Raw genomic sequence first — 15,318 nt, 5'->3', positions numbered from 1 at the left:
ATGCTTTTGCAGCCACCGTCAGTGCCCCCTGCTGGAACTTTTGGTAGTAACAGAGTAACACAGTGGAGGGAAACTGCAGAATTCAACACCGTAGAACCACTTTTGGACAGTCAGCTCTCTCACTTAAAGGTTGTAAAATCTGGAATACATTACCAACTGAAATAAAATCAATGACTAATCTTGAAACATTCACAAAAAACGCTAAGTTTTGGCTTAAAGCAAACCAGAGCTGTGACCATTCTTAAAGTCTTATAGTCAAAGTAGTTATTTTGGATTGGGTTGTAATGTTTTTCTTTTTATCCTTTGTATTATCATTGTATATATTTGTTTGAGTAGTTACCTTGAATTGGTATGTAAGTTTGTTTTTTTGTTGTTGTTTTATTTCTTTCTCTTCTCCTTATTGTTGTATAGATTTATGAGGATCTTAAATTCTAAGCTATATTTATACAGGGTTTATTTTTATTTTTTTTCACAGGGTAAATGTATATTGTAATTGGTTGTAATTTTATTCTATTTTGTAGATGGGGTAATTGTATATTGGATTTTTATAGTATTGCGATTTTGTATGTAGTTTTTAAAGCCCAACTAGGGGCAGGAGTTGAAAATTAGCTGAAGCTATATCTCTATATGCAGCACATCGGATGCATGTCCTGTATCCATGTTAACTGCATTGTCCCTATCAAATAAAAAAAAAAAAAAAAAAAATAAGAATGCAGCTTAAGGGACTTCCTGGTTTGGCTCCCTGCTCAAACTCAGAGGTTGCTGCTTGTTTAAACCCCAAGTTACCTCGCTAACCCCGCTTGGCAGTAGTTAGAAGGTGTTTCCTATTCTCATTCAAGTCAAGTCCTTTCTTCATTCTTATGTGTCTCTCATCCCACCTCCTCCCCCTCTCCCATCTCTTTTAACCTCATCTTGTAATTCAGGAAACTATGATGAAGCAGCAGAAGAGCTCAGCCCTTTTGTTCCCCAATTGTCACAAAGTTACTCCTCGTTTTTCTTCTCTCGCTCGCAATCTGGTCGTCCTCTCCTTTTCACTCAGTCCACGCTATAGACATTCTTCAATTTCTTCCTCTTTTGTGACGGTTCAGTGAATTGTTCTTTCACCACAGTCAATTCAGTCTTGAGACTTCAAACTGAATGTAAGTTTAAATGGGAGAGAAACAAAAGAAAAGTAGTGGAGAAAAAACCCTTTACACGCTTTGACCCTGAGGACATGGTAAAAAAGGAGAAGACTGAGGCTGTGGTGGAAATGATGTGTGCAAGTCTGATAATTCTTTGTTCCAAACCAAAATGATAATGATCTAATAATAATAAAAACAATTGTTCACCAAGTGCTACTTGATGATTCAATGTTTTACATATTCCTTTATGAGATCACTCTTTTTAATCCAGTATATTACACCTTGTTCACTAAAACCACTTGTGTTTGATTCAATCTAAACAATTTCCTTTGTTGTTCATTTGACCTCCACTGGAGGTGAGACTCTGCTTGAATCAGTTGAGTGAATATTTAATTGATATAATTGCTTCCTTTATGTGTCATTAAAAGATCCCTGTGGAGCTTTTCAGTAGCATTGTACTGTTTTGTGAGCCTGTTTTTTCCCCCATTATTATTAACATAAATCACCAAATAACAAATAATAAACACACAACGAAACGCAACACTAACTGTATATACAACAGATGCTTCCTTACAATCACAAACAACATGAATAACAAACATTCAAAATGTGATATAAAGAGTAAATACATATCCGACTTCATATTCCTTTTTTACTATTATTGTACAGATTTTTTTTAATTACAAAAGCAAATCATTTAAAATCCTAAACTTAATGTACTTTTTAAATCAAAGCAGGCTGTTACTGTCTAATAAAGCTAAAAAATGTCACACAAAAAATGTAGTAATAATAATTAGGGCCGGGACTTTAACGCGGTAATTAAGATTAATTAATTACACAAAAATGAATGCTTCAAAAAAATTAACGCATTTTAATCGCACTTATTTTTGCACTGCGGAACGTTTCTCACTGGAAGAGTTTCAGGAGGACCGATTATACTGGAGCACCAACTAGCGTTGATGAGTTCAGACAACAACAAACCACAGTGAACATGAAGGAAGAAGCTGATGAGACCTTTGGTTGGCCCCGTGGATGATGGGACATTTAGTTACTAAAAACCAACGGATGGAGGCGTCCATAAGAGCATGGTTGTGTTGCTAGGCAACAAGGAATTCACATATCACCACAGCACATCCAGCCTCAAGTATCACCTCAATGCTAAACATATAGCAGCTAGCGGCTAGTGTACTAGCTAGCGTGGATTGTGTTTTACTTCAAAACCAAAGTATTCTAGTTTACAGAAGGTCTACTTACCTATAGGCTACATGCATTTATGAAATGTACTATATTTATAAATATGCTATTGCTACACTTAATGGCAAAAATTGCAATTAAACAATATTTTTGTTGCTTAAACTTATGTATTCAGTCATTATTCAATGGTATACTAAAAATCCATGTGAAAAAAATTACTTCTCACTGTTCTCAGGTCAAATATTTATATGCGATTAAATGCGATTAATTTCAATTAATTAATTACAAAGCCTCTAATTAATTCGATTTTTTTTTTTATCGAGTCCCGGCCCTAATAATAATAATAATAATAATCTGTTTCTGTAACATCACCCAGTATCACAGAGTAAAATTATGGTTTAGAGCACAGCTTTAAACATGATTACGAAAAGTGTCTATTTTCTATATGTGGAATATGGAAAAGCTCTTAAATAGATAGAGGTTAAGTAAAATGCCTTTTTTTTTAAACAAACAAACAAACTTGGTTCTGTTTTATCTGTATCAAGGACGCACACACTAAAGCCTGCAGGCCACACAAACATTTCTGCTCAAGGTTGAATGCAAAGCCCTTTGCACAGAAAACATTGTACCTCGCCTTAGCAGGACAGCACAAATATTAGATATAACATTAACAATGGCTCTGTTTGATTGAAAAGACCCAATAAACTATTACAGCACAGTAAGTGTTTTCATCCAGCTGAATGGAAACAGGGACTTTGAAAGAAAAACGAAACCATTTTTACGCTTGGCTGAGGTGGAAAAGTTAGTGTATCCAGTGAAGCTTCTGCTCCACTGGACAGATGAAAAGTGGCAGCAGATGAAAAACATCAGATCTGTGTGGAGCGATGACAGGCCTGAAAAGAACATAAATATCATATTTACCAGCCCCAGTAGCGTGTGACTGGAATTGTTTTTTACCTTGTGGGTCTGAATGTGTGTTTGGCAAATTGTGGTCTGGAGACAGTAAAAACAAGTTGAACCACTAAAGCAGCTTTAATTACATACTAGCAGGTGTTTTTATGTCTGTCTGTTTGTCTGTGGACATATTTTGTAAAGATGATAGCAGCACAACTGTGCAAGAAGCAGCCAGAAAACTTTATAGGTGTGTGGCTGGAACCTGGTCTCACAAGGAATCCGTGAAATAGCCACGGGTTCGCTTAACTCAAAATCCGTGGAATAGCCACGGGATATGACTGTCATTAACTTGCATTGTAGCGAAATCCGTGTCAGTTTCACAGAAATTTGAGTGATTCTGTGACTATTCCACAGATTTTGAGTTAAGCAAATCCGTGGCTATTTCACGGATTCCCGTGAGACCATGTTGGTAGCTGAGATCAAACTGAAGGCTGTGTTCCAAGCATGGGGACTGGAGGTAGGGGGGTAGTAAACAGGGAAGGGGCCATTGGTGTTCCAATTTGGTTTTGCAATTAGTGTGATCCCAGAACAAGATGGTCTTTTGTTCCATCAAGATTTTTCTCTTGTTTGAGGTTAGACTCAAATGTTGGCGAGTCTGACTCGATGTCCCGGACTAAGAAGACTGGTATAACTAAATTTGAGGATTTTGTAAATTAAATCTAATGAGACACTTCTGTGTCTTTTGTTTTTGTATGTCAAGTGTGTGCTTTAAACGTATCAAATTTCAAGGAGAAACTAAAAATATAAGTAGGAAATACAAGTATGCCATGTGCAAAAGCTTTAAGACCAGATTTATATGAAGCCAAACACCAAATTGGACCGGTAGACTGGATTTTACCACTAGGTATCACACTTAACTCAGCAGCTGCTTCTGAGTGGAACATAATGAGGTGGAGAGAGTCCATGAATGCACACTCTAAACTGGTTTGCTAATTGCAAATAAACAGAATAAGAAGCAAAAGTTGTGGCTCATAATGTTTCCATTTTGGTGCAGTTTTACTTTCCTTTCCTTTTGAGACATTGCCATGTCTCATCTCATCATAACAAAAACAACATTTATTTATTTATTATTTTTTACAATTTTTATTTTACAGTAAATAAACACAACATGCTTCTTGCGCCTTTACATCAGACTGGACCAACCAATCCAGAACTGGTCAAAGATTTTTTCTCTTTTTGGAACCGTTCTCTGTAAACCCTAGAGATGGTTGTTAGATCAGCAGTTTGTGAAATACTCAGACCAACAAGATGCCACGTTCAAAGTCACTTAAATCAACTTTCTTCCCCATTCTGATGCTCGCTTTGAACTTCAGCAGCTCGTCTTCACCATGTCTACAGGACTAAATGCGTTGAGTTGCTGCAATGTGATTGGCTATCGATGGTTTTCTTGATACTTACTTTGGTTATGATCAAGAAAACAATGGAAAATGTCTAGACATCAGCTCTTAAATTAAACTCTTATGAGCTTTTTTTGTTGTTATCATTAAATTTGTCCAAACAAATGTACTTTTAGTTGTACCAGACATTAAAATGAACAAGAAGCACTAGCAGCATCACACGATAATTCTACTCCTTAAAGAATTGTTACTAGCACTTATTGATGCACTAATAGCTCTCACTGCACTATACCTTGATTTTTTGCTTTTATTCTTCCTGTAAGTCACTTTGGATAAAAGCGTCTGCTAAATGACTAAATGTAAATGTAAGAAATTGAAAAAATCAAGGGTGGTCTAATCATTTTTTCCATGACTGTGTAATCGATTGTTAAGGATGCCGATCCGTTAAAGAAATTGCTCAAAATTTGCATCCCAAAAAGCTTGTGGCCACAGTGGCCTGTGCAGCAGATACTTCATAGGGTTGCTTTAAAGTGATTATCCTATTTCGAACAATACTCCGTCCACTTTCTGTGTTAGCGTTCGGATTGTGAATGTGGACTGGAAAAATTAGTCTGACCAGGAGGTGCCCCTCCATTGTTATCACCTCAGAGGTAACCTTAAGCAAGGCACTTTACTTCCAGCTGCTCCAGTGGAGCTCCTCAGGGACCAAATTAGGTTGGTGTAATGAGTCGCTGCCAGCATTTATACTCACAGCAATTACCCTGGTAAAAAGTGAGTCATTTTATGAAATAACTATTGCTTTAAAGGCTTTTTTATGAACTTATTCAAATCCTCCCGGAGGCCAGTGTCCTTAGCCAACTGTCTGTCTTCCAGAGGCTGCAGCAGGCTCAGTGTTAAGGCTGTGAAGATGCTGCTAGAAGAGCACACTAAAAGCAGCCATTGCCACCAACTATGGATAGGTGGCTAAAAACACACCAAAGTTAGGCTGAAAGTGAAAAAATGCTCTCGCCATTTTCAAAGGGTCTTGAAATGAAAATGTGGTCTATGGGTACCCACAAGTCTCCCTTTTACAGACATGCATATAGTACAAATATGTTATTTTTGCCTATTGCATTTGCATATTTCTGAATACTGCGGTACCCAAACATTCTTCAAATTGCATGAATTTGAAGTCACTGGAAAGCTGAACCAATTGAGGATTCAATGATTTAATTTTTTTATACATGTGTAATTATGTTAGTCCCCAAAGTGTTCATTTTATTGTAGTTAGAGCATTTTTTTAAACTTAACCTCGCTGTATGAAATGAGCTGTGGTGACCTCTAGGATAATCACAGCCTCATTAAAACTCTACACCAATAAACTAGAGCTGAAGTGCTTGCCATCCGATCTTTATTGTTGATACTGGATCACAGTATGGATTTTATATGGTGTTTCTTAAGGTCTTGGTGTCATAATGTGGTATTTTGGAGATATTTCTAACAATTTTTTATCAAGTCTTGAGTAATCAAAAATGTTTAAATTCAGCACCAAATCATACCTGTCAAGTATCCAGTTTTGGCCAGGAAAGTCTTAGTATTTTCCCGTGAATCCCTCGTATTTTAACCGGGCCCGGGCTGCTTACAGGTGTGCAGCTGACAGATGTTCAGCTTATCGTTCCTCATCGCTCCCTGAGCCTCCATCCGCTCCTCCCTCACTCACGTCCTGAGTCTCCTGGACATACCATGTGTTCTGAGATTTTCCTCTTTTCATTTCCAAACAGAAGAAACCTGCCAACTCCATAATCTATAACGGTAATGATCTATTAATCGATTAATAGTTGCAAGCACACATGCGCAAAATAAAAAGTATATATACAGTACTGTGCAAAAGACTGTTTTGATAATAGACACTTTTATTTTGAAAGGACAAAAAGAAACTTGATCCTGTCAATCATAAAACTAACTCAACTGAGGTAAAGATAACGTCAAGGAGTTCAATGTTTTATGTTTTAGCCCCCGAAGAGGGGTAGAATGCAGCTTAAGGCACTTCCTGGTTTGCCTCCCTGCTCAGACCCGGAGGTTGCCGCCTGGTTTATGCAGCTGCCATGTGACGAGAGAACGTACTGCGTGAAAATGAACAAATACTTCACTGAGACTACTCATTACTCCCTAGTCATGATGATTACTTCAAATTGAAGGAAACATTCAAGAAAAACTAATCTTCATATTCCAGGCTTCCCGATGATGTACACTACTTTTTTGTGGCATTTATTGACCTGCTTTCTCCCCTTTAACAGCCCCCTGTGAGTATCAGGCCTGATTTGTGTTTGGAAAGTTATGTCCAAAATGTGCAGCACATCCACAAGATTTAGGACTGCTGTGACTGTTATAAAAGTTGGGCAATTAATGGTTAGAATAAAATAGACAGCACTTTGTCGAGAAGGTACCCATATTCAGAAAAGTAAGTGTGGGACTGCAAATGTGAGCTTTTTCTTGTTGTAAATATGACAGTCTGCGTGCTGGGCTGTCACCTCAGACAATTACAGCTTGTAGCTATGAATGACATCAGCTTGGCAATTGTATTATTTATGTCATGCCACCATTACTGTCTTTCTCCATCTTTCTCAATCGTTGTCTCTGTCTCTGTCTTCTTTTGCCCTCAGTGGGATACCAGGGAAGAAGTGTGGAGTCATTATCTTTACTGCAGAGGAGCTCAGTAACTGCAGGGTCAGTACACACACACACACACACACACACACACACACAAACACACACTCGAGTAAGCATAACCTAAGTGCTGTTGGAATATTTTCATATCGTCTGCATTTTATATTTGCCCATATACTGTTGTCGTAATAGCTTTCCCACACACACAAACACACAGCAACACACAAAGACAGAGACGATATTTAATGATGGGCCAATCTGAAAAGACAGATCAGGACATGTCCACAAGTTTAACCTGTAAGTCCCTTCATGGGGACCCCCCCTGCCCACAGTTAAGTTAATTGTTCAGTGTTCAGCCCTGATGTTGTTTTACCCAGACTCTTTAAATGTGTTTAGAATTAACTGTCAAGATGTTTTCCTGCTATAAAGTGATTTTATCTTCCAATTTTGCTATTCCCCTGCCACAATAATATATTACTACTAACCAGGCAGTCAGATACTAAGTGTGTGTGTGTGTGTGTGTCTGTGTGTGTGTGTGTGTGTGTGTATATGTGTGTGTGTGAGCGCTCCAGAGACCATTATGTGAACAGGCTTATCCTGGTTGTGTTTACCATCGTTACTCTGGGAGGTTTTGCTCTTGACAAGATCCAAATGCTCTTCAGAAATGTTGATAAGCGTGTGTGTGTGTGTGTGTGTGTGTGTGTGTGTGTGTGTGATAGAGAGAGAGAGATGGTGAGAGAATGACGGTGAGAGTGTGTGTAGGCTGACAAAACCTATCTGTCACTGACAAGCTTAGGTTTCACATGATGCCTTCCTACTGGAGGCAATAACTAAAGTACCTCATTAAAGTCTATCCATCTATCTATCTATCTATCTATCTATCTATCTATCTATCTATCTATCTATCTATCTATCTATCATCCATCCATCCATCCATCCATCCATCCATCCATCCATCCATCCATCCATCCATCCATCTATCTATCTATCTATCTATCTATCTATCTATCTATCTATCTATCTATCTATCTATCTATCTATCTATCTATCTATCCATCCATCCATCCATCCATCCATCATCCATCTATCATCCATCCATCCATCCATCCATCATCCATCCATCCATCCATCCATCCATCCATCCATCCATCCATCCATCCATCCATCCAGAAAAGAAATATAGTTTCTCATTAGCTGGTGTAACATCCATTCATATGTATGAATCCATTCCCTCTGCTGCCTCTCTGACTATATTACAGACAGACACTAATAAAACCACATTCTCCCACAAGTAAAGTGTGTAATTTAGAATAAACCCAGGACTGCAATCACTGAAATATATGTATGCGTCAGTTATCAAGCCGCTCCGACTGCCGGTGTTTGGGCTGCTGATCCACGTTTGCATTGCTGTTATGCATAAGTCTTTACACTGCCAATTACTTTGCATTCAGATTGAGTCTCAGTTCCACAATTATTGCGTCCGTGTCCCACGGATACCTCTGCCTTCATCCCCCAAGAAATGAGTTCCTGAAGTAAACAAATTGCTGACTTAGAAATGATATTGCATCAGATTGAATATATTGATGTTCAATTAAAACTGATGGTTTTCTTTCTTAGGATATTGCTACCATGCAGTTGTGTGCCAACAAGCTGGACAAAAAAGACTTTTTTGGCAAGTCGGACCCCTTCTTGGTTTTCTACCGGAGCAATGAGGATGGAACGTGAGTCTGAGTGTTCAGGGGGCACTTCTGTCTGTAAGCCTTTACTAGTCAAGATGGATTTCAGAAAAAAGGCCTTCTATAAGAAGTGAGGAGCATTTATGGGTACAAGTCGGGAACCGGCCTACCTTACATATCTCAAGGGTGCTGAGTCCCAAAAAAATGGTTCCCAAGCGAAATTTTGAGTTTTTGACCTTCTAATTTGTATATCAAATGGCCAACTGCCCATCTTGCACAGTGATTGGACCATTTCCCCTTAGTTTTTTTGTAAGTAGGCAATCAAGATGAGGAAATTTAGTTTCTGGATCTATAGTCTAGGGTCAGAGCAAGGATATAGTGGAGGCTCAGTGCCTTTTTTATGTATATATATATGTATGCAAAATACCAACTGGAACATTTAAAAGTGATATTGATTGAATATTTATGTCGGCCTTAAAAAAAACACACAAATAATGCTTAATTTCACCTTAAAAGTTGGTATTTTGCATATATATAAATATACATTAAAAAGACACTGAGCCTCCACTATATTCTTGCTCTGACCCTAGACTATAGATCTAGAAACTTAATTTTCTCATCTTTGATTGCCTACTGACAAAAAAACTTGGGGAAAATGGTCCAACGACTGAGCCAGATGGGCAATTTGGCCGCCATATTGATATGCAAATGAGAAGGTCAAAAACTCAAAATTTCGCTTGGGAACCATTTTTTTTTATTCAGCACCCTTGAAATAAGTAAAGTAGGCCGGTTCCTGACTTGTACCCATAAATGCTCCTCACTTTCACTTTTTGGACAATTCTGTCTAGACTATACCAGCCAGGAGATAATAGCAATATGTAGAAGTTAAATGTGCTGCTAGTAGGGATGTAAACAAAATAGGGATTAATTATTCAAATATGAACAGATGGAGTCTTCCTTGTTTTGCTCTGTCACAGTATGTCCCTTTCAAATTTGATCTGTTGCTTTTCTTTTGTGTCTTTTGTGTTGAGTTTTGAACATATCTGTCTCTTATTACAAACCATACACTGTAAAACCCAACTTGTTGTTTCAACTTAAATATTTGAGTGTCCATGCTGCCAAATAATTTTATGTCAACACTACAAAGACAACAACGAGTTATTAATTAATCTTGCTATTTGACTCAATATTTCAAGTTAAAATTAGGGCCAGGACTTTAACGTGTTAATTAAGATTAATTAATTACACAAAAATTAACATGTTAAAAAAATGAATCGCATTTTAATCGCATATAAAAATTTGACCTGAGAACAGTGAGAAGTAATTTTTTTCATATGGATTTTTAGTATACCATTGAATAATGACTGAATACATAAGCTTAAGCAACAAAAATATTGTTTATTTTTGTTTATTTTTGTTCAAGTCCAACAGACCACTGCAATTTTTGCCATTAAGTGTAGCAATAGCATATTTATAAATATAGTACATTTCATAAATCCAGGTAGCCTATAGGTAGGTAGACCTTCTGTAAACTAGAATACTTTGTTTTTTTAAGTAAAACACAATCCACGCTAGCTAGCACACTAGCCGCTAGCTGCTATATGTTTAGCATTGAGGTGATACTTGAGGCTGGATGTGCTGCGGTGATATGTGAATTCCTTGTTGCATAGCAACACAACCATGCTCTTATGGACGCTTCCATCCGTTGGTTTTTAGTAACAAAATGTCCCATCATCCACGGGGCCAACCAAAGCGTCTCATCAGCTTCTTCCTTCATGTTCACTGTGGTTTGTTGTTGTCTCAACTCATCAACGCTAGTTGGTGCTCCAGTATAATCGGTCCTCCTGAAACTTTTCCAGTGAGAAACGTTCCGCGGTGCAAAAATAAGTGATTAAAATGGTTCAATTGTTTTAACGCGTTCATTTTTGTGTAATTAACTAATCTTAATTACCGCATTGTTATTATTACATTTTTTTGTGTGACATTTTTTAGCTTTATTAGGCAGTAACAGCCTGCTTCGATAAAAAAAAGTACATTAAGTTTAGGATTTTAAATGATTTGCTTTTGTAATTAAAAAGAAATGTGTACAATAATAGCAAAAATAGAATATGAAGTCGGATATGTATTTACTTTTTATATCACATTTTGCATGTTTGTTATTCATGTTTGTGATTGTCAGGAAGCATCTGTTGTAGTTTGTGTTTTGGTGTGAGTTAATTTTTGTGTCATTAATTAATCTTAATTAACACGTTAAAGTCCCGGCCTTAATTGTAATAGATTGGTATGGGCTGTATTCACATTTCATATTGTGTAAGAAAGAAGGTAGATGATGCAATTTGAATGGTAAACAGCCAATCAACTGTTCCTGATGAGGAATCGGATTTCTCTTCTTGGCCATCTCCACCATGTGTAGCAGACCAATTGGTTAAGGTTAGGCATCCACCTGGAGTCATTATAGTGAGCATAGCCCATTATTTAGCTGATAGGACCTGAACAAATGGGTTATCATTACCTCGTGCAAGCATGGATATCTGGCCAAACCTAGCACTTAAATGCAACGCAGGATGGTTCTTGCCAAGAACAGCAGTGGAATTCATCATAATACACCCGCCACTGGGGTGATATCAATGTATCAAGTCAAGAAATCTGTTTTGCCTGCAACTTTGAGTGTGTATGTTTCAAGGAATGTAAATTATCAGTAGGCTATAAGCTGTAGGTGATTGATTTCAATATATTAACCAAGGGAAACATTAAACATTTGACCTAGGTAGAGACTGTTGAGAAAGATCTCATTAATTTCCTGTTCAATTTTTCAAAACTGAAAATGTGAATTGTTTTAAATATATTACATGCAAAGTTAAAAAAAAAAAGTGGAATTATTGCAGCCTATAACTTGTCAATGATAAGCAGCAACACTGATCTCATTAATTTCCTGTTCAAATTTTATGCAAACTTATATGCTTAGAGGATAAAATGCGCTCCTAAAAAGCAAGCTATAAAAAATATTATACATTCTAATATTCTCCTTTTATTGTACTGATTTTTTTCACCTACATCTGACCTAATTACTGATCTCGAACACGAATTGATTTTTAAATATTTCAACCCTTTAAATGCCATGTTTTTGTCATTACACCAGCATGTTTTTTGATGAAAAAAAACAGAAAATATGAATTATTTTAAATATACGACATGCAAAGTAAAAAAAAAGTTGCATTATTATTTTTGTGCAGTGTCAAATGCTTACACTTGTACTGTTTAGAGCATAAAATGCGCTCCTAAAAAGCAACCTATAAAAAATATTATACATTATTATATTCTACTTTCATTGTACTGATTTCCCCCCTACATCTGACCTCATTATTGATATTAAACACTAATTGATTTTTTAATATTTTAACCCTTTATATGCTAAAGTATATTCTGTCACGATGTCACCATGTTTATAGACCTGGCTGCAATCATGGCTGTGTAAATATATATGTTTATATTTATTTATTTTTATTTTATTTTTTTAACTAACTAACATCTGGACTTCCTACTAGTGTACCTATCGTCACCCTTCAGTTAAAAGAAATCAAATCATGGCCAAATGTGATTCTGATTTATATTTTCTTGTTGTATTTTTGTCTTGACTTCCATCTTTCGAAGGTGGGGTTCAAATATAAAAAATGCTTTTAGTGACATATAGTACTTGTGTAGTCCTAAAAAACTATTGATGAAAGCTGAAACCTTAAAAAAATATGTTGTTTTCTTTAAAGCAGCCTGGCTGTCCAACAATGTCATCTATTCCTGAACATGTACTAAAACCCTGGAGTTTGTGCATCTTTATTACACATTACACTCGTAGGGCTGTTGCTACAAACCATTGACATCACCTTGTCTCCTAATGGGGAAAAGTAGCATTAAGGTAGTGCTTGTCCAAGCACCACATCACTTTATATTCAGTGGTACTGCTCAGTGGAAAGCAGCAGCTGTGGTCTCACTGTGACTGTAGAGTGGGATGTTGCTGAACATCAACAGCAGTAGGCAAACAATTCATTGGAAAATTAAAGGGAATTATGTCATGAACAACTTTAAGCAAATAATTAGTCTGTTCTCAGTCACAAGTTTCGTAAGAAACCCAGCAGACATTGAGGTTTTAAATGTTGTTTGAACATCAAATCAAGACTTCCTGAAATGGTTAAAAAATGACAAAAGTCAGCATAGGGTGGAGGTTGGGGTGCATGGATGGGTCAAGAAACAGAAAACTTTAACCCAGATCCTGCTGTTCATGTCCCCTGTCACACCAATAGTCAACATTATTATTTTTAGTTACATAGTGACATAGTTTTAGTCACATATCATATAGTTATGTACTTGATATCACTAACAAGTATCCGTTTTGGTGGCTAAGCTTAACCAAGTAGTTCAGTAGTAACATTAACAGCTTATTTGAAACTGGAAATAGAACAATCATATTCCAAAAGATATAGGGACTGTTGTGCATGTATATTTGTGAAAGATATATGTATGAGGAAATGTTGTAATGTCAAATTTCTAGGGGTGTGACTAGATATCGTGCCAAGAGATCTCGCGAGATTAAACTTGACGATATTTCTTGTTGCGTTGAAAATCAGTCTTGCGATATTTGTGAGTTATCCAAACTTTTATTTGTGACCTGTGGGGGCAGTAAAAGGAAAAGAAGAGGAGGAGGAGAAGGAGGAGAAGCAGCAAGCAGCCAGAATGATGTTGCAGGGGCCGGCAGCTCCTTAAGAAGAGTGGGAACGAATCAAAGCGGCACAGTCCTGCTAACAGGCTAACAGTTAGCTCTGTAGCAGTACAGTGTGTATGTGCTAACAGGCTAACAGTTAGCTCTGTAGCAGTACAGTGTGTATGTGCTAACAGGCTTACAGTTAGCTCTGTAGCAGTACAGTGTGTATGTGCTAACAGGCTAACAGTTAGCTCTGTAGCAGTACAGTGTGTATGTGCTAACAGGCTAACAGTTAGCTCTGTAGCAGTACAGTGTGTATGTGCTGCTGCTGCAGGAGGTGTTCACTTAGCGATCTCTGTTTGTTTACAACAATCACCAGACATTCTGTGCACAGTTAGCGATGCTGGTTAATTCAAGATCACTATGTTTTTATGATAATTAGCCATGCTGCTTTGTTTATGATCAGCTGCTGATGTTGTACAGTTAGCGACGGCGGCCACAGTTTCGTCTCCCGTGTTTAATCCGTCACTTATATGATCACAGTCAAAACTGTCGCTTAGCGATTATGTGACGATAGAATCAGAATCATTTTATTAAGGATTTTATTTTTTTATTTATCTTATTTTAACGTTTTATAAATTTTAGTTTTAGTTTCAATTTGTGGAAGAAGAAGTTTATTAAAAGGTCATGCATACATCATGCATGTAAAGAGTTATAATAAAACATTTCAAAATGCATGTGCAACTCGGTTAAATAAAAGTCTGTTGGTCCAGTCAGATATTGAACCCAATATCGTGTCTCGTCTCGTGAGCTGAGACTATCGTCACGCCTCTACAAATTTCACATCTGCTTTTCACTTTTTCCCATAAAAATCAACCTTTGTGTCTGAAGTCAAAGTCAAATTTATTTATATAACGCATTTACAGATGGCTGAGCCGCATCAAAGTGCTTCACATAAAAGTCCAAAAAGTGCAATAAAATACAGAATTGACAAAGGTTACAAAAAAAACAAAACAAAACAAAATTAAATTTAAAATAAATTAAAAGAAGATGGGATATTTTTAAAAGCACCGTGGGGTTACTTGGGGACACTATTCCCTAGCACTTGCCGGAGGAAAAAACTTTAATAGAAGGCAAGAGAAAAGAGGTGGGTTTTCTTCTGACACAGCTGCTGGGACTTATTTCAACTTTAACCTCCTGTGACCCTGCGTCCTCATATGTGGACATTTCATTTTAGGTTTGCTGGACCTTATACTTAATTTTGCTTAACTATGAGCTGTTGTCCTCAGTAGTCTATACATTAATCAGTATAAAAATCAGATGGCAGCATCTTGGTAAAGTCTATCAGCAGCTTATCCCCAGAAAAAAAGTTGACCAGGTACAAAAGCTGATCAGATTTTATGGTTAAAACTTGTTTATTTGTGCTTAATAATGTTTGTAGTTTGACTATTTTTTTAGCAATAGCAACAAGCTACGACACTGCTAGTCAGGAAGTACTCATTTGAGAACGAATATATTTTTACTGTCGTTCTTTAAATGAGAGGGTGTAAATGTAAGGAAATAAACAGTTTTAAACACTAGTGAATTAATTGTGTTATACAGTAAAATTAACCCTTTTTTTTCTTCAAAAAACTCCTTCCTGTTCAAAGACAATGCTTAGTTTTTGTACTTATCAGGTCCTACTGATCCAAAATATC

General features: G+C 36.9%; 1 protein-coding gene across 1 annotated transcript in view; it reads left to right on the top strand.

Annotated features, from left to right (window-relative positions):
- LOC131971386 (copine-9-like) overlaps positions 1 to 15,318 on the top strand; it is a 158,731-nt gene that overhangs the window by 97,866 nt on the left and 45,547 nt on the right. The window contains exons 9-10 of the mRNA XM_059332809.1: positions 7,249 to 7,312; positions 8,870 to 8,973. Of these exons, the coding sequence (XP_059188792.1) occupies positions 7,249 to 7,312; positions 8,870 to 8,973 (168 nt within the window). The remainder of the gene's footprint in view (positions 1 to 7,248; positions 7,313 to 8,869; positions 8,974 to 15,318) is intronic.

Source organism: Centropristis striata, chromosome 5 (assembly GCF_030273125.1).
Source record: "Centropristis striata isolate RG_2023a ecotype Rhode Island chromosome 5, C.striata_1.0, whole genome shotgun sequence".
NCBI classification, from domain to species: domain Eukaryota; kingdom Metazoa; phylum Chordata; class Actinopteri; order Perciformes; family Serranidae; genus Centropristis; species Centropristis striata.
This window is presented reverse-complemented; position numbering and strand designations above follow the sequence as displayed.